At 33.4% G+C, this 20,497-nt stretch overlaps 1 protein-coding gene across 3 annotated transcripts; it reads right to left on the bottom strand.

Moving 5' to 3' along the window:
* Positions 1 to 3,679: 3,679 nt before the first annotated feature.
* LOC123912693 (rab3 GTPase-activating protein catalytic subunit) lies at positions 3,680 to 18,786 on the bottom strand. Of its 3 annotated transcripts, none has more exons than XM_045963245.1 (22): positions 18,447 to 18,786; positions 18,297 to 18,340; positions 17,884 to 17,947; positions 17,505 to 17,619; positions 17,339 to 17,415; positions 17,152 to 17,249; positions 16,895 to 17,066; positions 16,375 to 16,594; positions 14,574 to 14,685; positions 14,019 to 14,128; positions 13,797 to 13,892; positions 9,882 to 10,010; positions 9,598 to 9,731; positions 9,219 to 9,308; positions 9,049 to 9,122; positions 7,601 to 7,730; positions 7,429 to 7,500; positions 5,822 to 5,861; positions 4,974 to 5,260; positions 4,531 to 4,708; positions 4,249 to 4,460; positions 3,680 to 4,138 (listed from the first exon to the last, which is right to left on the bottom strand). In XM_045963245.1, exons 1-22 carry the CDS (start codon positions 18,540 to 18,542, stop codon positions 3,842 to 3,844), a joined length of 2,847 nt encoding a protein of 948 aa, XP_045819201.1. In that variant the 5' UTR covers positions 18,543 to 18,786; the 3' UTR covers positions 3,680 to 3,841. The 3 variants fall into 3 exon arrangements, with proteins under 3 accessions (XP_045819201.1, XP_045819202.1, XP_045819204.1); XM_045963246.1 differs by having other exon boundaries at positions 13,797 to 13,889; positions 18,447 to 18,758; XM_045963248.1 differs by lacking the exons at positions 17,339 to 17,415; positions 17,505 to 17,619; positions 17,884 to 17,947; positions 18,297 to 18,340; positions 18,447 to 18,786 and having other exon boundaries at positions 16,895 to 17,055; positions 17,152 to 17,248.
* Between the last annotated feature and the right edge of the window lie 1,711 nt (positions 18,787 to 20,497).

The following is a 20,497-nucleotide window of genomic DNA, read 5'->3' on the forward strand; positions in this document are numbered from 1 at the left end:
ATCTCGAACGATGTATGAACTTAATTTATAATTCAAGCATATTTTCGCTTTTATTTGTAGCAAGCATAACTTGTATATTCAAGTTTGTGAGTGCACTAGATTCAAGTTTGTGAGCGCGCAGTTTCTATAGTATGCATAAGGTGTAAACCTGTTAGCAGTTTCTATAGTTTCTATAATATACAATTCAAACCATTCGTAAACCTGTTAGTTAAGAACTGATTTAGGATCTAATCCAAGTCCTAAATTGCTTATTGGATTCATTGTGTTGAAGTGTAAAAATATCACTTCATTGTCTTAATATACCACTGTCAACATATATTTTAAACATGACTATTAAAAATCATTCAAAAATTATCAGTTTAATAATAATTAAATAAATTTAGTTTTGGTGGGAACTAAAACTATGTGTTAGAAAGCCACTAGGTCATTATTAAAAAAAAACATTATTATCAAATAAAAGAAAGATACTAGGTTTGGTCTAGTGGTGAAGAATTTTGGTAGTATGCATGAGATCCTAGGTTTAATCCTTATTTGCTAACATTGTAAAAAAAAAAAACTATATATTAAAAAAAATTCATAGGAACTAAAAATATAATAAAAATTAAGGAACCAACATATTTTTTTTTTATAGAGAGGAACGAACATATTTAACTCTTGATTATAAGGAGAGAAAAAAAAAACACAAAAAAAAAGGTATTTTAAAATACCTCATTTACTTCTTGACTATCACTCGCCCCTCACGCTGGATTCAAACAGGAGAGCATGAAGGTTGAGGACGTAGCCACAAACCATCAAACCACCCAAGGAACCGGCAATAATTTGTGAGCATGTTACATATTATAGTGAAGTATAATAATTGTTTCAAACCTGAGTGTTTCCTAGACCGTACCATTTTGTTTGGAAACCATAGTGGATTGAAGAGGAAAGAAAAATCAAGCCCACTACACATCGTGCACCTTTATTCTAAATTGAATTTAACTTTTCGCACCCCGGCTTACATGCCCGCCTTCTAATATTTAAAACTTATCCCTCTCGCTACTTAGAAAGTGAGTGTGTAAATAGCAAAAATTGGGGGGAAAAGTTTGATTTCTAGATAACAAACTGTAAACTGAGTTCGCTTTCTAGAATGAGAACCTTATAAAAATCAATTTCTTTTTGTCTTCTTCATCTTTCTCTCATCTCCCATGAAATAACTTTGAATGAAACACAGTTCGCAAGTTAAAGTGTGAATCATTCATACACCTAATTTTTTATTTTTTGTCAAACTTATCAACTCTTGTAGCCTTGATATATGTTTATTGCAAGTATAAATGTAAACTTGGTCATATCGAATAAAGTAACAATTCAGGATAGCTATGTTTATGGTATGTGATATTGGTCGATAATGTCGCAATTGCTCCGGCGGCAAAAATAAAATATATGATATAAGATAGTGACCATATTTTTATAAGGTGCACACTAGTTAAAGTGTAAATTGAGTTCAATTCACCAAAAACAAAAAAAAAATTGTAAATTGAGTTCGCACTCTAAATATCGAACTGTGTTTTAGTTCGCACTCTAACATCGCGAGTGACTATATTTTATACTCAAACTCAATGTCTGTGCCCCCTAGATGAAAACAAATCATGAAAACAAAGAGTTTGCCTTCTAGATAGCAAACTGCAAACCGAGTTCCCACACCTCCACACTTAAAAGTGTGGGACTTTAACCACTAAACTATTTTTTTTATTAATTGACTTTTTAATTATTATATATAAAAATAGACTTTTGAAAGATAAATTTTTGAAAAAAAATGATATATTCAAATAAAAATTAATCTTCAAAAGATGAGTTTTTATTGAATATATAATTTTTTTTAATAGACTTCAAAAGTCAATTTTTTTATCGGATATATAATTTTTTTTTCGAAAGTCAATTTCTAGAAGGAAAAAAAAAAGTAGTTTAGTGGTTAGAGTCACACACTTTTAAGTGTGGGGTGTGGGAAAATTGTGGTTCGAATTTTGAGCTACTCTTACTAAACTAATCTATTATAAAAAATGCTAAATAGTGCTCTCGAGGTTTTTTTTAACAAGGCAAAATGAGATATGTATTAACTAAAACAGTCTCCTCAGCACAAGATGTACCGAGATAGACTACCAAAGTTTACAACGAGTCACTAAAAGGAAACAGAAAGAAAATCATACAAGGCTCAAACAAAGTAAAGGATTAGACCACCAGCTATGGTAGTTTGAAACTAACGTAACACTCGTCGGCTTCAACAACCTGTAGGAAAAAAGTTTGATCTTATCCAACAATTGATGAGGAGCACTTCTTGAGCCTCTAAACAATCTGTGATTTCTTTCCATCCACACAACCCAAGTGTAGACAAGCCAAATGAGCTGCAAAAACGATCGGCGCGCTCGGGAACCTCCTGCTGAATATGTAAACTGAACAAAATGATCCCGTATAGAAGTGGAACCCACTAAAGAAACGCCAATCCATGAGTGAACTAGTATCCAAAGAGAACCAAATGTGCTGCAAGAAATGAATAAATGACGGGTCGTCTCAGCCTCCCCACATCCAGTAACACAAAGAGGAGCTGCGGTAGATACTATGCCACGAGTGATCAGATTTGCTTTTGTTGGCAACCTGTCAGGCAATAAACGTCATGCGAAGATGAAGACCTTCAAAGGAACCTGAGTGTGCCAAATAAGATTCTCTGCGTCGTCTAGAGTAACCGAAACATGAGCAGTCAAGAGCTGATAGGCTCCCCTGACAGTGTAACCTGTATCAGTCATCAGGGTCTAGTTGCCACTGCCACTTGTTTGAAGAATGTGCATGCAGGGAAATGTTAGAAAGTAAAGACTCACACTACCTCAACATCTCCTCCTCCCACACCCTCAACCTTGAGGTACTAGTTAAACATATTAATAAGAACATTTTTAGAATTTATGCTTCCAATACCTTAAAAATGTAAAAAGTCATTTTCTTAAAATTAATTTCGTTTTTAATTTCCTTTTTTTGGTAGTAAGATTTCCTTTTTTCTATGATTAACAAGGGACACTAGCATATCCCATATATTATTACTATGGTTATATTTTTATGTATTAAGTAAATTTTTAATCCTTATAAATATATTATACTTCAATTTTAGTCTCTTTAAAAAATTGAAGCAAATTTTAATCTCTCAAATATTTTTCATCACAATTTTAAGTATATGCTTTTAAGTCAATTCATGTGTACACTTCAAATTTCTTATGAGTTTTTGTATTCATATTTATAATATTTTTTAAAAACTTTGCTACAAAAATTTGCTGAAGCATTTCAAGTTAAGATATTATAAACATGAAATAAAAGAAAAATTTCATCTATCCTTATTATTATTACAAATTTCTGTAAAAAAAAAAAAAAAAAGAAAAACTTGCTAACGTATATTTTGTTTATGATAGTCAGTAATCCTATTTTTTAAGTTTTTTTTTTTATATATGAGATGGAACACATAATAAATAAATAAAAAGTAGGATTAAGATGGGTAGCACTACCCCTTTGAATGATTAATTTTCCAGGATCCAAATATATTATTAAGATTGGTAGTGCTATTTAGTATTTAGTGCCAAGATATTGTGATATTCAATAAAAAATCGTCGTCGTATCATAGAAGACTACTTCCATACAATTTTTTACGGGCGATTTTGCGCAATTTTGACAACCTTGACTTCTATATAATTTCTAGGAAAATGCTAATTTTTATTGTAGATAAGTGTAAAACAAGTGATGGTGCATGCACCTTTTTCTCTTAGCCAACGGTTTGATTATAGACCAAATGCAATGTAACTGATTCCTTAAAAATATTAACAGAAAATTAATCACAGGAGACAACAGAAAGTGCTACACGCAGGTCATTAGATGTTCCACATATATACATTCTGTAAGTTTCAATTTCTTGTTGAGAAACACTACCACTACGAGCTGCATAGTGATTACCACTCACTCTATCGCGCAGCGAAAAAATAATCTCCCTGAGGATTGGTTCGTGGCCATTGAGAAGATTGCCCATGCTCAAAACCTTTCTCCAAGACTGGTTTGCAGTGGGAGGAACAAACATATTTGACAATACTTCCCTTTCATGCTCCCTTACTTCTTGTTTCTTGTCAAATTCCTATGGAAGAAAGATAGATGAATGCATATGTCATTAAAATGGTAAGGAAGACTTTCTGTGGAATATTATCAAATCAACAAGTTGCTTTGAGTTAAAAAGTATTATTTTACCTTTTCAACAACCTCTTCTATCAAGCTTGTTCCCATTGTTGGAATATAAAAGTTGTAGTAATCATTAAAAATTTCTCTTGAGAGGCGTGGTGCTCGTATAAGCTTCCGATGAAGAGAAGCTGCAACGGTCAGTAATTTTTCAACATGTTCAAAAACAACACACAGTCGTCTGAAGTCTTCAATAGTCTCACTGTCAGCAGACAATCGATTTACTGCAACAAAATGGAAATGAGTTAAAAATTATTCTTTTTACATGAGTGAAATTAAAGAATAATTAGATACCTTGTAGAGGCCTCAAAGCAGATGCCATGGTTGGATAAAGTTGTTGAATCTTAGTTTCCATCTGTTTCAGTTCTCCATAACTAGTTTGACTTAGCGTGTCGGCTGCCGCTCTGAAGGAAGTAGACACCATTTGTTCAAGCAATTGATGTGGTTTTAAGGTTTCAAGATAATGAAGAACCTGGAAAATTGAAAATATAAATATTAGATTCTCTCAAGAAACCCAAATACGCACAAAAGTGTCCTTTTCCTTTCAATAACAGTAGAAATTTCATTTGATAGATATTAGTTTGATGGACACAAGAATTTGACTACTACAATTGGATGCATTCAGTCCTACTAAAAAGTAAAAACCACTTCCCTCGTTGTCGGTAATTTTTATTATAGCAATCACACAATCTGTTACACAACAAAAAAGAAAAGAAAAATTCTTTAAAAAGACTCACTTTTTCTCCCTCTCTATTTGGATCAAGAAGAGGCTTCTGTTCTGAAGCAGGAAGAGCAGGTGAGCTATTCCAAATCTTTCTCCACAAATTTCCGTGCTCCGACATTCTCTTGGAAAGCCTCCCACGTGGAGGCCAACTATCTTTCGACTTATTGATGTCAAGATCATTGGATGATGTTGATCCACTGCTCGCGGGATCATCATCTGCTTCCCAATCTCCAGGTGAATGCCACCTAATAAAGTCTTCAAAAATAGCATCTGGATTTGCTGCTTTAAATGCCGACATATCTGATAGCACCAAAGACATTTTTTATGAAGCACTATTAACTATGAAGCATAAAGTTTCTTTAAAAAAAAAAAAAAAACTATGAAGCATAAAAGGGGGAAAAATACAAAGAAGGGTGAAACGAAGAGTTTATTATGTATATATTCCATGAGTTTCATCTCACAAAAACTTCACTTTTGGATTAAAAGTTTCATTATGCAGACTATGCCCTTAGAATTTCATATATTATTTATAAACAATTTGTACTTAATCAGTTTCTCCTACAAAAATTAACATAAATTACATGTTAAAATAGAAACTATAATCAAATGTCTGCTTTTCCTAATATTTTGGTCTGTATGGTATCATTCCATTTAGTTACTGGTGTCGGTATACCAACACCAATTAGAGAGCATCGTGATGTGTGATCATTTTGTAAATGTATGAGTATATACATTATCTTTTTAACATCTAAAACACCTGCTTCCATAAATCAAAATCGACAAGATTATCTCATAAAAAAGGAACTAGGAATATGATTAATAATTATATGGCGTGATTACAAAACATTACAAGTTTTTTACCTGAAGTTAGGATATCCTTTTCCAGCTGAGCAGAAAAATTCTGTAGACAAAAGGTGCAATATATGAAATGGAACACATATAACTCAACTGCAAATTTTGTTAGAGTTCAAAATTCACAAGCGATGTATGCAATAATCAACCAAATTCATATGAAAAAGAAGCTTCAAAATGTTCAAGGAAGAAGAAGGCTATTTAGTCACAAAATAAACATTCTTTCTGTAATCATAATTGAATTTCATGTTGTTTATTTCAGAGTGTCCTTGCATTTTCATCAACCTTGGGACCAGACTTACTTATAGTACTGATATATAGAGTGGATCTAACATAAACATAGCACTATATCTATATATGAGAAATTCCACGGTTTAGTCTTCATTTCACTTAGTCAGCCCCAAGAGTTAATGAGGTTTAAACTATCCAATGAATTGGCTTAATAGCAGTTTTGGCCCCCTATTTTCACTCACCCGCAGAATTGGTCCCTCCCTCGGATGTTTTGGCTTAAAAATGATGGCATATTTTAAATGACATTTCTCACGACCTGAAGGTGTAGAATCATTCAGGTGGATTATTTTATTTGCATTTCATATTACAAAAATGAATAATTTTTTAAGTTGAAACTGAAGTTTTTAGGGGGGTTTCTTGTAATTTCATAGGTGTTGATCATTCTACACCATCAAATCATATGACACGTCGCCATTTTTTAGTTCAAAAATCTATGGAAGGGACCAAAACTGGGGGATTTTAAAATAGAGGGGCCAATTTCATGAGTGTGTTAAAGTGTGTGTGTGTGTGTGTGGGTGGGGGGTGGGGGGGGGACCAAAACTGTAATAAAGCCCAAAGAGTTTATATGTATGTGGAACAATATCCAATCCATGATAACCAATGATACTTTCTATAAACATTTACAAAGCTACAATATCGACGACAACAACAGTTTCACTTCCACGTATCACTGAGAATTGTAGTTAATTACAAGGGGAGGATGATAACTTTGTATATGCAGGTAGATTAGAAAAAAATGGTTGGTGGAAAAAGGATCGAATGAACATATTAAGTTCAAAAATAGGGAATGAAAGACATCATCCTTCTTCAAGCAAAGTAAAACCACATTTTATGAAACAGGCAAACAGCATTGTAAACTTGTAATTATACCTATAGTACAAAATGTTAACCCAATGGTCATGTAAGGCAACCACTCAAGTGTGCAAACTATTATTTTATATTATATGCCAAGAAATTGAGTGGCTACGGCATCACAGGCACGGATAATTCCTACCACTTTACACCAATGCCTGTGTCAATAGATTGGCTGAAGTTGGTTGGTAACTAACTTTAAGAGGCTATATAACTGAACCTATACCACTGCAATACTGATTAAATCTTGAAATTTAATATCAATTAACTGCTTGATCTAATTCCTTTCAGCCCCCTATGTGAAATGTATATAAGAGGTCTATGTGGTCTTTAAGGCTCTAAGCTTCAATAGTCAATAGTCAATATATATATATATATATATATATATATATATATATATATATATATATATATATATATATATATATATATATATGCATATATATATGCATTGCATATAAGTTTGAGCTTACAAATGAATCACCAAAGGCTTCAACAGCTTGCATCCTCTCTTCGTGCATGTCTTCTGTCATAAGAGGTGGTTCCTGTAGCATAAAACAAGATCAAAAGCATTATACTTTGCAACGTTGATGGCAATGTACTACATTATGACAAGGCTAAATGGTGCCTGGATCTTGGAGAAACCTGTGTGTATGGGGCATGCATACTTTGATGTGACTTGAGAAGCATCATAGAATCAACAATACCAGCTGAACCTCTCCGACTAAAATCTGAAGATTTTTTGTCATTAAACAGGTCCGCATCTTCAGGCTTTCTGTTAACAGTGAGTTTTCATTAGAACAGTGTAAATTATTAGCGGTTGAAAATTAGACATCAATATCATGTCTGCTAGAAAACACTCAAAACGTTTCCAAGAACGTGGTACAAATTTGTAACTTGAAGTGCAAATTCAATTAATATTCTTAATAGCAGAACAATGCAAGAACAACATAAAATGGAGGGTGCAACAGGTACAGATGATTTTTGGAAAATTTGGCAAAAGAGATAAAAGGCATACTGGCATATCAGATAATAATGCCTCATTTGGTATGCATCATGCAAACCTGCAACATATCCGTTTGATTATATTGGGTACCAAAATCAAAAGCCTGTTGTTTAAGACAACATGCCTAAATTCTGTTATTTCCAAATTTGATTAAATGAATAGAGCAATGGGACCAAAGAAGCAACTATATATTCAGAATCAGAAGCAATGTTTTTGAAACTGGACCGATCATTAACTCAGTGAATACACTAAATTTATAATTTTTAAATACTATAAAACTAAATTTGGTAAATTAGTGGTTAGAAGTGGTGGGCAGCCCTGACAGCCAAGAGCTAGCTTTTGGGGTTGAGTTAGGCCCAGTCCATATTTAATAAGGTGATGGGCCCATGAAAGGGAATAAGATGGAGAATGACGAATATAAGGAAAGGGAAAGTAACAGAGAAGGGAACATGAAAATTGTGAAAGGAATTTCGGGCTAGCTTGAGTGAAGAAGCGAGTTCTTCCTCAGAAAAGGGTTTATCCTATTTTCTTATTTCTATTATCACTCCATATGGAGCATTGCTGTATTACATTTTTGTTTCTTAGTCAATTGCTGTTTTTGTTTCCAATATTATAGAGAAGTGAAAGTTCATTCACTATTGTGAGAGAATTTATGTTCAGCATCAATATATTTCATTTATCCTCTCTGGTACCTATTAGATGGTATGGTATCAAAGCATATACTATATATGTTGTTGGGCCAACCGATTGGGTCACTTACCAGTGTCTAGTCCGGGAAAATCCACCTCTAGATGTCTAGTCATAGGCGTGAGGAGGGATGTTGAGATCTCATATCGACTAGTGATAGTGGTTATAAGTGATGGGCATCCATTGGTCCAAGAGCTAACTCTTGGGTTTGAGTTAGACTCAACCCATATTTAGTGAGAAACTATAGAAATTTGATTCAACAACTAAGAATGGAAGTAATAGGTAACATGGTAATGGAAGAAATAATCATAAGAGAGGCAGCTGTTATCTAATAAGCACTAAGCAGCTAGATTTAAGATAATTTATAACAACCGAGCAGGTTCTCACTTGCTAAGTTCACCTGTCAACTTTCCCAGAAATATTCTCACTGGGCGGCTGTATATTCAACACGTCATCCCCAATCACACTTTCTTCCTGCAATTCGAATAAGACCAGCAGCTTACAATAATAATACAAAAATACACCAATCGACCTAATCACTGAAAATAAAAGTTAAAAAGGGTATGTGACCTCAGACATAGAATCTATATGATCAACACTTCCAATACAATCTTGATAATCTTCATTCAGCTGACACTTCCTCTCAATACATATTGCAAGCTGAATAACAAAGCAAAAAATGGTATCACCACTCATTATGTATTCTTCAGTATATAAAGATCAAGATATCAAAGGTAGGAGAAATTACATGACAAAATTCTCAACAACATATCTGTATAACTGTATTCAATACACTAATGAAAAAAGAATACAAGTCATTCCAGAATGAAAGAAAAGTGAGTCAAGAATTTTTTTTTTTTTCTTTTAGCTAAAAAGTGGGTAAAAAAATGTTCTAGAAAACACAAAAAATTAAATTTTAGTAAATATCCTTTCAAGACAATTAAATTACCATCTGAAGTTTCTGATTAATCAAACAAGTCGTAAGGTCAATTGATCCGTGAGGTGGCATCCTAGGTAATGGTTGTGATTCTTCCCAACACCACCTAACCTCTCGAACAAACTCTATCCACAGCACAGAAATAGCTGACAAGAGAACAAAATAAATGATATAAATGATAAATATACAATACAAATGTGGTGTCTAAGAAAATCAATTTCACATAGATGATCAGTTCGTTCATACTCTAGGTTTAGGTTACAGAATAAAAAACCCTAATTACTTATGGTAAATACCACGTATATTGCAGTTGCCAAACCAAAGAGAATGTAAACAAAATTGTGCAAAGAGAGATTCAAGAGGTGCGCCTTTTACAGCTCGCGGAGTCTTATCTCCCCCATCAGAAAAATCTGAGAACTGTACACCTGCAGAGATTACATCACTGATTAAAGAAAAATAATGTAAAACATAGAAACTGAATTCTAACCAGCAAAATATATCAGCCTCTGTCTTGCTAGGAATGCCAAAGAAACTTGAAATTCGAAATTATTGACTAAGCAGGTATAAACCAGACCTTAAGTTTTACATGTGATAAAGGAAAAGGTTTTAAAATTGTTAGAATTATTCCCCAATTTATTTTGATTTACATGCGAGACAAGGGAAAAATTTCCTTTCAAGAACATGAAAATAGAACTCATAATTGTTCTTTCTGGAGTTATATGGTACCTAATGTTCACTTCTCGGAAACCAATGCGAGCGCTATTTAGGAATATATTTGAGTTAGTGGTATATTTTTGAAATATTAACTGGTACACTCCCAATATAAATTTTAGAAAATATCAGACACATACATATATAGCATAACAATAATAATATCAACAAAGAATATTTTAAAAAATATAATATTAATAATTTAAAATAGAATAATTTAAAATACCCTATTAATATGATAAACTCATTAAAATGTAATATTAATAATTTCAAAAAAATTATATCTATATATATAATATCGTTAAATATTTTAATATTAATAATAGGCTTAATTGCACATTTGGTCCCGTATGTTTATTTTAGGTTTTAAGTTGGTCCTTTATGTTTTAAAAGTTTTAAGTTGGTGACGTCTGCAAGTGTACAGAATCGCTACCAAGTAATAAAGTAGTAAGTAATCATCTCAACAGGGATTGTGTCAAAGCTACCAGTTTCGGTTAGGAATTAGGATAGTTTTGCTTTCGCTTTGTTTGTTTGAAAAAGGTTTTGAGACAGAGTTAGATAGTACAAGACTAAAGATAAAAGAAAGAGTTCAAGATGATAATATTAGGTTAAGTGCTTTCGAATTCCTCCCCTATTTCTGCTTGGTAACTGGCACTATATCTGCTCACTATTGACGTATTATCTGGAGATTAATTTGTATTAAAGTAAGCCTAGTATAACTATACTTACTTCTATTGTAATCTGTCTAGGGTGAATCAATCAAACTAGGTTTAGCCTTCGTTATTTCTTGTCCTTACCTTAACAAGTTCAGCCTTTAATGGCCATCCTTACCTTTAGAGGTTCCTAATTTAACAAGTTCTCTAGCATAATTGGTTCCCTAATATCAGTACAGAATTTAGCTATGTGTAATTCTTAATCTCTAACCTCACCGCAGATACTGAATTTAATGGTCTCATGTAAGTGGGTTATAGTATCCCTTTGTTTCTGAAGCCTTAGATGTGTCACGGTATCCACTTCGGCCCTAGTTACTAACCGTATATGTGGTCATTCATATATGAAAGTGTATAAAACGATAAATACAAATACTGACAGATAATAAATGAATAACAATTTATATATAAACTTGGAAGTAACCAGATTACATGTTCTCAAGCATTCCTAGGGGAGTTCATCTACTTGCCCTAACCTAAAGGGACTTAGCTACTATTAAGCATATTGAACAATAAAGAAAACATGCATAAAAATAACCTCGATTCCTTGCGGACAAAGTTTTGTCTCCCTATGGTGGGGAGAGTCTCCCTCTCTTGAGAGCTCCTTGGCCCTCCTTGCTCCTCCTCCTTTGCTCCTTAGAGAGCTTATAGTTCTCTAAACTTCTGAATGAATAATTGTGAAGGAGGAGAGCTCTATTTATAGTTTTTAGTGGATTTGGGCTTTTTCCATCGTAGCCATCGTAGCTACGATGTGTGTATTTCTTTGCTTGATTAGCACGCAGACTTGGTGGCCAAGTTTTCCCTTCATCGTGGCCACGATGTATCCCATCGTAGCCACGATAGCGTCCTGAATTAGATTTTTGCTTCAACACGAAAGTTGTAGCTCTTTGTCTTGGCTTTCCAACGCATGGTCACATGACTCGATCCGATACTCGTAGCTCCAGTTATCGCGTTTTTGGTGCGATGTGGTATTTCTTCATTTTTCCATCTTGTGCATCGTATCCATCGTGCCCACGGTGCTTCACAAATATCTTATCGTGGCCACGATACGATCCATCGTGCTACAATGGATTGATTTTCTATAATATTTTAACCGCCTTCTCATCGTGCTATGATGGTCATCTATCGTGGTGCGATGGATTCTTCAGTTTCTTCCTTTTTAGCCCTTTTTCATGCATTTTCCACTTTTCTTGATTCTTGGACAAGTAACTTCGTAACTTTAGGTATTTGCTTGTATTTGGTCTTCAATTGCTACTAAAACTACTCTACAATAGTACTAAATACATCATATAATTGACTGTCATCAGTCCCTTATGTTTTAAACGTTTCAAGTTAGTCCCTCAAGTTTCAAAAATTTGAATTAGTTAGTCCCTATTTAGTCACCTTTATAGCACTAACTAATTCAAATTATAAAAACTTGAGGGACCAACTTGAATCTTTTAAAACATAAGGGACCAATTTGAAACAAAATAAACATAAGGGACCAATTTGAAACCTAAAATAAACATAAGGACCAAATGTGCAATTAAGCCTTAATAATAATATAATTGAAAAATCAAATAAAAATTAGAATATAAACAATATCTATAAAACGTGTGGAAGAGTGCCGAATTACTACTGATCCATAGTTCTTTGGAAAACTTCCAACTACCATTCTAATCCACCCTAGCACAACGCAGAGATCTAGTTGTACATTTAACATGTTAGTGAACTTGGGTTCGAATTCTCTCTTAAGGTTAAGGGTTGGATCTCGTTATAATTTAACTGATAGGCTAATGTGATGGAAATTTGGCTAAAACAGCCGGGTTTTAAATTTGGCTAGTTGAATACATAAGGTTTGAACTCTAATTCCGAGACTGAATTGAGTTGCTTGACTCCGGGTGAATAGTGGGTCAGTTACAGGATTAAATAGAACAAGAAATTGTATTGGAGAGAACACAGGCTCTGTTTTCTGAGATTAACAGCAACACTAAAATGAAAATACCTAAATTTGGGCTGTCGGAATGTGATTCACTGGTTATGTCCCAACGTATGTTCCTGATGAACTGAAACAAAAGTGTGCCACATACTAGAATGTGTCCCATGTTGCGACTTGAAAAGGTGATTCAGCGAATTTGGTAAGGTGTGTCTGAAATAAATAAATGTTGATTGAGAGTCCCACATTGATGTGATATGGCCTCAAAAATATTTATAAGTAGTAGGCAGCATTCACCTTACAAGTTGGTTTTGTAGAGTTGAGTTAGACCCAACCCAAATTCTGATATTGTGTTAAAGCCTATCGTAGATCTATTGTGCCACCACTCATTATCAAACCACTTGGTCACGTTCCAAATATCCGCTACTAAGGGTGAAAATGGTGTATTGAGACTTGAGAGTCCCATATTGGGTGTGATATAGCTTGAAAAAAAAAATTACAAGTGAACACCTTTCACCTTACAAGCCAGTTTTTTAGGATTGAATTAAGCTCAACCTAAATTCTAAAGAGTAACCAATCACCCAATGAACGATATCTGCCTACGTACTTATCAAATATTCAACCAATGCTATTTTTCCACTGTCCAAAATAATTTACGTTTCAATCTTTAGTGCCTCAAACCAAAATCATTTATATTTCATTTCGCCCTTTGGTACCCTAAGACACCAGTGCTATTTTTCCACTGTCCATGTGACAGATTTGTTGACCAGATATAGGATGTAACTGTAAGAGTAGACTCTAATGAATAATAAACAATCAGTACTAACCATACACCCAATCGAAGACAAAATATAAGAGGCCGAAGATCTATGTACCTTCAATAAACAGTTCTTTCAGCACACGATCTCTAACGGTCGGTGAAGGTATAACCATTGAGGATTTCAGATTATCGGAACCTGGATTTTCAGCTGCTACAAGCCAAAACAAGGAAAACAATGAATACTATACCAAAATTGAATAGCTATACTAACTATGAATTATAAAGGCTGCACGAATAAATGAAATTTACTATATAATGCACCAAATCAAATTTGAACCTGAAACAAAATCTTCTATAAAATGTGCCTCGAATGACACTTGCAATGCATCAACAAGATAATGCAACTGGGATGCAAATCCAATCCGACTCTCTTTAGAACCTTCAGGTCTATATGTATAACAATAAAATTAAGAAACATAAAAAGCCAAACTTGGTTACGAGTTTTCATAGTAATTGCATCTGAAATAAATCACAAACTGAATTTATTTATTTTTTCTACAATTAAAATAATGATTCATTTTTAAAATCATGCTATTACACAAGGGCCCTCGGTAAATGCTTTAAAAGAGGAAATGAAAGGATGGCAATTAAGTAGATTATAACCTACGTAACCATTACAAGTGTTACATACATTCAGTATGACACTGATGAAAATGAAATATCTTGGTAACATGTAGTTATAAATTGACCAGTGATGTAAACCACATACTGAACCCGATAATAATCATATACTTCAAGCGGCAGACAATCATTACAAACATAAACAATAACAACGAGTCATCAAGTTTGGTTTCAATTCTACTGGGGTTAAAACTTAATGTTTAAAGTAAACCTTAGAGCGATCAACCACTTCTCAGCTTCATGAGGTGAAGCATTTTCCAGTTCAGCCATTTCCATAGAACTTTCAACCATCTTCTCTGACCATATTGTCGTCAGTTCAAAACCTGCATGCAACCTATGCATAAATTAAACGGAATTGGGATTGAAATTAGAAAGATACATGCAAACAGCAAAGCTTGGAGAGCTTTTATTATTATTAATTAAAAACCAAAATCCGAAAACACCAAAAATGTCCCAAGTCATTAAACAAAGCTCTCAAAGAGACAAATGAAAGTAAAGGAATTAAGGTCTGTCTGAAAGGCTAGACATAGCTTTTATTAATTAAAAACCAAAATCCGAAATCACCAAAAATGTCCCAAGTCATTAAACAAAGCTCTCAAAGAGACCAATGAAAGTAAAGGAATTAAGGTCTGTCTGAAAGGCTAGACATACAGAATGGACAAAGTAGATATAGACTGTTATTAAATGGTAGTAGATACTTAATTATTCAGTATTTCTAAAGATATATAATGGAAGTTATATTGGTTGCTTTTATTAATTAAAAACCAAAATCCGAAATCACCAAAAATGTCCCAAGTCATTAAACAAAGCTCTCAAAGAGACAAATGAAAGTAAAGGAATTAAGGGCTGTCTGAAAGGCTAGACATACAGAATGGACAAAGTAGATAAAGACTGTTATTAAATGGTAGTAGATACTTAATTATTCAGTATTTCTAAAGATATATAATGGAAGTTATATTGGTTGCTTCCCCTACCTCTCAGCTAGTTTTGGTCCAGCAAGCCTAAAACAAATTAAGTCACCTTTGTGTTTTCAATTCAACTCTTGTACCATTTTTTTTGCAGTTTGCACACTTGCATTGCAGTAATTGTAGCAAAGAATATTAGGAGCCCATAAATTAATATTTATTAGAAAAAAGCGACAATATCTATCTATTAATATGGAAGATCAAAAAAGACCATTGAGAAGGATCTAATTTTAAATGATCTGTTATTAGACATAATTTACAATAAGATATTATGTTACTGTTTTATGCAGTCGACCCTACCTAGTTAGAAAAGACTCCAGCTGTTGTTGCTTTTCACTTGGTAAGTCCCAAATGTAAGTTCTTATATTCAGATGGATCATTATGGAAAGATACCCTTTTTGTTAATTTGTAAGTATCACTACTTATTCCTCTAGTCTTATTTATATTAGGAAATAGACAATTTAGTGAATGACTTTATTTTGTTCCATCTGTCTGCATTATGAGTTATGATAGGTGCTGTTAGCATGGCTTTATGTTGCTTGTATAATACAATAAAACACATGCTACCGGTAACATGAACTAAGGCTCGTCTCTCAGTTTTCAAGGGATAAAACAGAAGAAAGGAAAGATGACGTGAATGACATGTGTGCCATTAATGTTAATATTCAGCAGTTTCATGGTTAACCCAAGTTGAGAGAGGAAGCGTTTTATAATATAAACTTTCAAAATAACTACCTCAACTTCGGTTTTATTTTGGGGAGGGCAGGTGTATTTTAATCTTACAGAGTTAATATCGTATAATGAATACCAAAGACAAAAAATTCATAAAATTCACATTCTATTTAAAGGAGCTAAACGAAACCCCATTTTCCATTCTTTGTAAACAATGGCGCATCCCAAACTAGTCTTCTACATGCCCGAATACATAAAACATATACACATAAATTTATAAGGAATTTCCTTGTACTGTCTAATGAAAGCATTGAAGCAAGCACCCAATTACCTAAAGCTACTTTTAGCAACAAATTCCTTTATTATAACAATTACCTTTAACAGGATCTTCTGCAGAATACCACTCACTCCAAGAACAATCATCATCCCACTGTGTCCCATTGGATGTTTCACCCGTAAGATTTTCTCCAGAATTGGTAAATTTAGCATCAAAGTCTTTCATATAATCCTCATCAAAGGGAAGCGTTCTGAACGTTAGTTTCATTGCAATTCGGACTTTGAAATTATGAACAGATAGATCCAACGTGGAGTATGCCTTCAGTATCAAATGAAAATTAATTATTAGAGGCAGAAGTTTACATGACAGTGCAGACAAGAAGTCAAAATTTTATATAGAAGAACAGCTGGCTCTTAACATCTCAAGATGCCCCTTCCATGGGGGGAGAGGTAAGGTAAGACAAACTGGTAATTGTATCATAGCACTATTGCATCCGTTTTGTAAAAGAAAGCAAAGAATGGAAGCACAAAGCAACAAGGGAATATCACAAAATGTAAGTAATCCAACCCCAGAAAATAAAATGAAGATTAAATCAAACAACTAGGGACAGGAACTCACAAACTTAGATACAAATAACTCGTACAACCCCTCCAGATGCATAAGTTTTATTGGAACCTGACTCCCAATTCGATCTCCTTCAAACCTTCTAGTGAATACAGTGCCCATGTTCTGAATTCCAATGTATGCTTTCCGAGAAGGATCGTGAACTGGAACAAATGCTGGCCACAAACTTTGAAGCCAAAGTTATGAGAAAATGGTAATCTTGAATATACAGTTTCATTTTGTTCTATCCATAAACAACGAACAATATTTACCTTGAACAATTTGACAAAGCAATCGCAACGGCGCTCAACAACTTGCTAGCCTCTGGCGCATCAAGAACCACGCCACTTGCACTCTGAGGAGCAATCACCTAATGATATACATGATATAAGTGTTTCGTTATCTTTACAGAAATCGATCTAATTTAGGTGAAAGTCAAAACAAAACACTAAAGCATACCAAAAACTCCTTAACGCCGAAACATAACTGCAGATCGTGCAAATCAAATTTCCAATTCGCAGGCTTGCCTGCGTCATCTATATGCAAAGATAGGTTAAATATAAAATAAAAAATCTGAATCCAAACCTCAACCAACTAATCATTTTCTACCCAGAATATAAAGTACCAGCAGGGTTGGCCTCAAAATAATACTCCATGCAGTAAGTTTTCAACGCATACTTCGTCTCAGATGTCACCTTGTACAAATTACCAGAATCCTCCAAGAGAACCGCACCTTTTACCTAGAACAAAGTAACAGAGGATGTTCATTCAAGTCCAAAACGAAAAACTATTATTTTTCATGTTTCATCAGGGACAAAAAGTAACTCCGGAAACAACAAACACGCCCTACTATTTCCACCAACACAATGTCATGCTTAATAAAAGTGCAACAAAAATACAAGTCAAGAAACCGCATCAAAATCAAGCATGTTTAAAATTTTACAGTAAGAATTGACAGCATCAGCATTCCAATTATGCCAAATTTCAAGAATTTAAATGCTTACTAGTAAATTCTTCGGACCATCAGACATCCATAGCCGACAAACCCCCTCTATTTCAGAAATAAACCTATAAATAAAAAACCAAAACAACAAAAATAAAACTCGGATTAAATTAATTTCGTACAAAATAAAGTCAAATTATGAACTAATTCCATATAAACTAAACTAATGTAATCAAAGCAAGTTCAAAATAAACTGAAGAGCACAGCAATGCAATAAGGAAAATCACAGACATCCAGAGCCTATAACAGTCTCTATTTAAAAAACACGATTAACAACAAAAATAAAACTCAGATTAAATTAATTTCATAAAATATAAATTCAAATTATGAACTAATTTAATCAAAACTAAATTCAAAACAAACAGAAGAACACAACAATGTGAATCGAGAAAAACGCAGAAACATCACACACACCGTTCCCACGAAGATGCAAGCGTGAAATCATCAAAATGCTCGAGCTGCAAAATCAACAGAGAAAAAATCAGCGCATGTAAAATCAGTTGTAAAGTGAAATCAAAATCAAAATTGGATTCGATATTTATTGTGCGTTAATTAAGAACCTACGGTTTCTTCTTCTTCATCGTCTTCTTCTACTTCGGTGTGTTCTTCATCAGTAGAATCAGCTAGGATCTTGTTTCCGGTGCCGGAGGAAGACGCCATCGAATCCAAGGTATGATGATGACGTTCACGCAATGCGTATCATCGTGTATCTGTACTCTGTATTATTATTTGTGATTTTTATTTTATTTTTCACTTTAACTTTTTTTTTCTTCCCTTTTCCGATGTGATCAAAACACCGCGACCATGCTTGATTGAGAGTTTAGACTTGAGAATTGAGATCCGAATGTGAATCGATTAAAAAAATTAAAATACATAGTAAATAAAAAAAAAATGAATAATATTTATTTGGTCATACTCACAAAAAATAAAATAAGTATTTTAAAAAATAATTAAATAATATTTATTTTTAAGTTATTAAATAATATAATCTTTTTTGTGAGTGTGATTAAATGAAATTTATTTGATCATGTAACCATATAAGAATATCTCGTGAAAATTATTATAAAAGAAATCAGAATTGCGTTTAAATTTTTTTAGCAACAATTGCATTTAATTTAGGCTAAGAATTATTATTATTACTACTACAATAATAAAAGAAATGACTTGAACCACTAAGCAATAAAGTATGAGTTGCTCTTTAATTTCTTTAACTTTTAATTTCAACCGGTTGACCTAATCAGAAAAACCAGCTCAAGTAATGTGAAACATTTTTTTTTCTCCTTTATTCTTCGATCAATTCTGTTGCTGGTTATATTGTTGCTTCTTGGTGTGAAGAATTTTCTGTTTCGGTGAATGAATTTGCAAAGAGTCAATGAGTTTACAAAGATTAATTTCTTTTTTGAAAAGGAATTTGCTAAGTGATTTTTCTATTTTGTTGAGGAATTTGCATAGAATGAAAAAAAATGGATTTGCAAAGTGTAAATCTCTGTTTTTTGCGAGTTTTTGCAAAAAAAAAAAGTGAATGAATGAATTTGTGGGTAAAGAGCGATTATATAGGCTAGGGGTTGGAAGCAACCAATTCGAGCAGGTTGTTAGATTCGGGTGGCTCGGACAGTTGGTAGTTTTAGTTAGTTATCGGTTAGTTTTGGTTGATTTTGGTTAATGGTAGTGAAGAAAAAAGAGATTGGTGTTTTGGTAACCAGATTTTGGTTTAAGTATTGTTTTGGAATTGGTTTGGAAATGAAATGAATCTTAAGACTTTGGTTTAGTGCTTTGTTGGTTAAGTTTTTGTTAATGATAATGATTAATGGAAGAAGGGAATGGCTAATGAATTTGGCTTAGACTAATTTTTGTATATGTTTTTTTGGATGAGAACTGCTATTTATTACGAAGGCCTCTTATATGAAAAACGCGAATTTGTAGTTTACGAGCGTGCTGCCGGCAATTCTCACGTGCTTGCAAATGCAAAGACCCCACCCACGTCTGAATTCATTAATAATATAATATTATATTTCGTTAAATAGTATAAAGACCTCACCCACGTCTAAACTTCTCACTGTGTGTACAGTCATTGTCACCAGCCACCACCTCTACAACCAGTCAACCACCACCATAACACTGATGTAACCACCACCCCCAATTAACTACTACTCAATCAATCATCTTTTTGATGATTTCATTTTTTATACAACTTAACTTACAACTAATTTCAAGTATTATTTACAACCATAATCTTATAATAAAAGATGCTTTGGCCATAGATAGATATTTCATACTTTTTGTAATAAGATTATGTCACTAAAAAAATATGAAACCAAAATCGGCGAATAAAATAATCGAGAGACTAGTATCAAGCAAAATGGAGTAATAGAGACTAGTGAGAGGGAAACAAAATATGACAAGGAATCACGATCGAAAAGGAAGAATCATTGCGCCTGTGTGTGTGGTGTTGCTTTTGTGTGTTTCTTCAAGTACTACTACTTAATAAATAAATAAATAAATAAATAAGAAAGAAAGAAGAAAGCGGAGTGACATGTCATTCTCATGTTTCGTTGAAACAAGCTTCGTAGTATCAAACATTTTCCTTTCTGGATTATGTATTGTTTTGAATTTTT

Source organism: Trifolium pratense, linkage group LG3 (assembly GCF_020283565.1).
Source record: "Trifolium pratense cultivar HEN17-A07 linkage group LG3, ARS_RC_1.1, whole genome shotgun sequence".
Lineage (NCBI taxonomy): Eukaryota > Viridiplantae > Streptophyta > Magnoliopsida > Fabales > Fabaceae > Trifolium > Trifolium pratense.

Coding starts and splice junctions, on each gene's coding strand:
- LOC123912693 (XM_045963245.1), bottom strand. CDS start 18,542: ATGGCGTCTTCCTCCGGCACCGGAAACAAGATCCTAGCTGATTCTACT. Junction 17,416..17,504: donor TTTTGAGGCCAACCCTGCTG/GTACTTTATATT, acceptor CTTTGCATATAG/ATGACGCAGGCAAGCCTGCG. Junction 9,732..9,881: donor TGGCAACTGCAATATACGTG/GTATTTACCATA, acceptor TTCTCTTGTCAG/CTATTTCTGTGCTGTGGATA.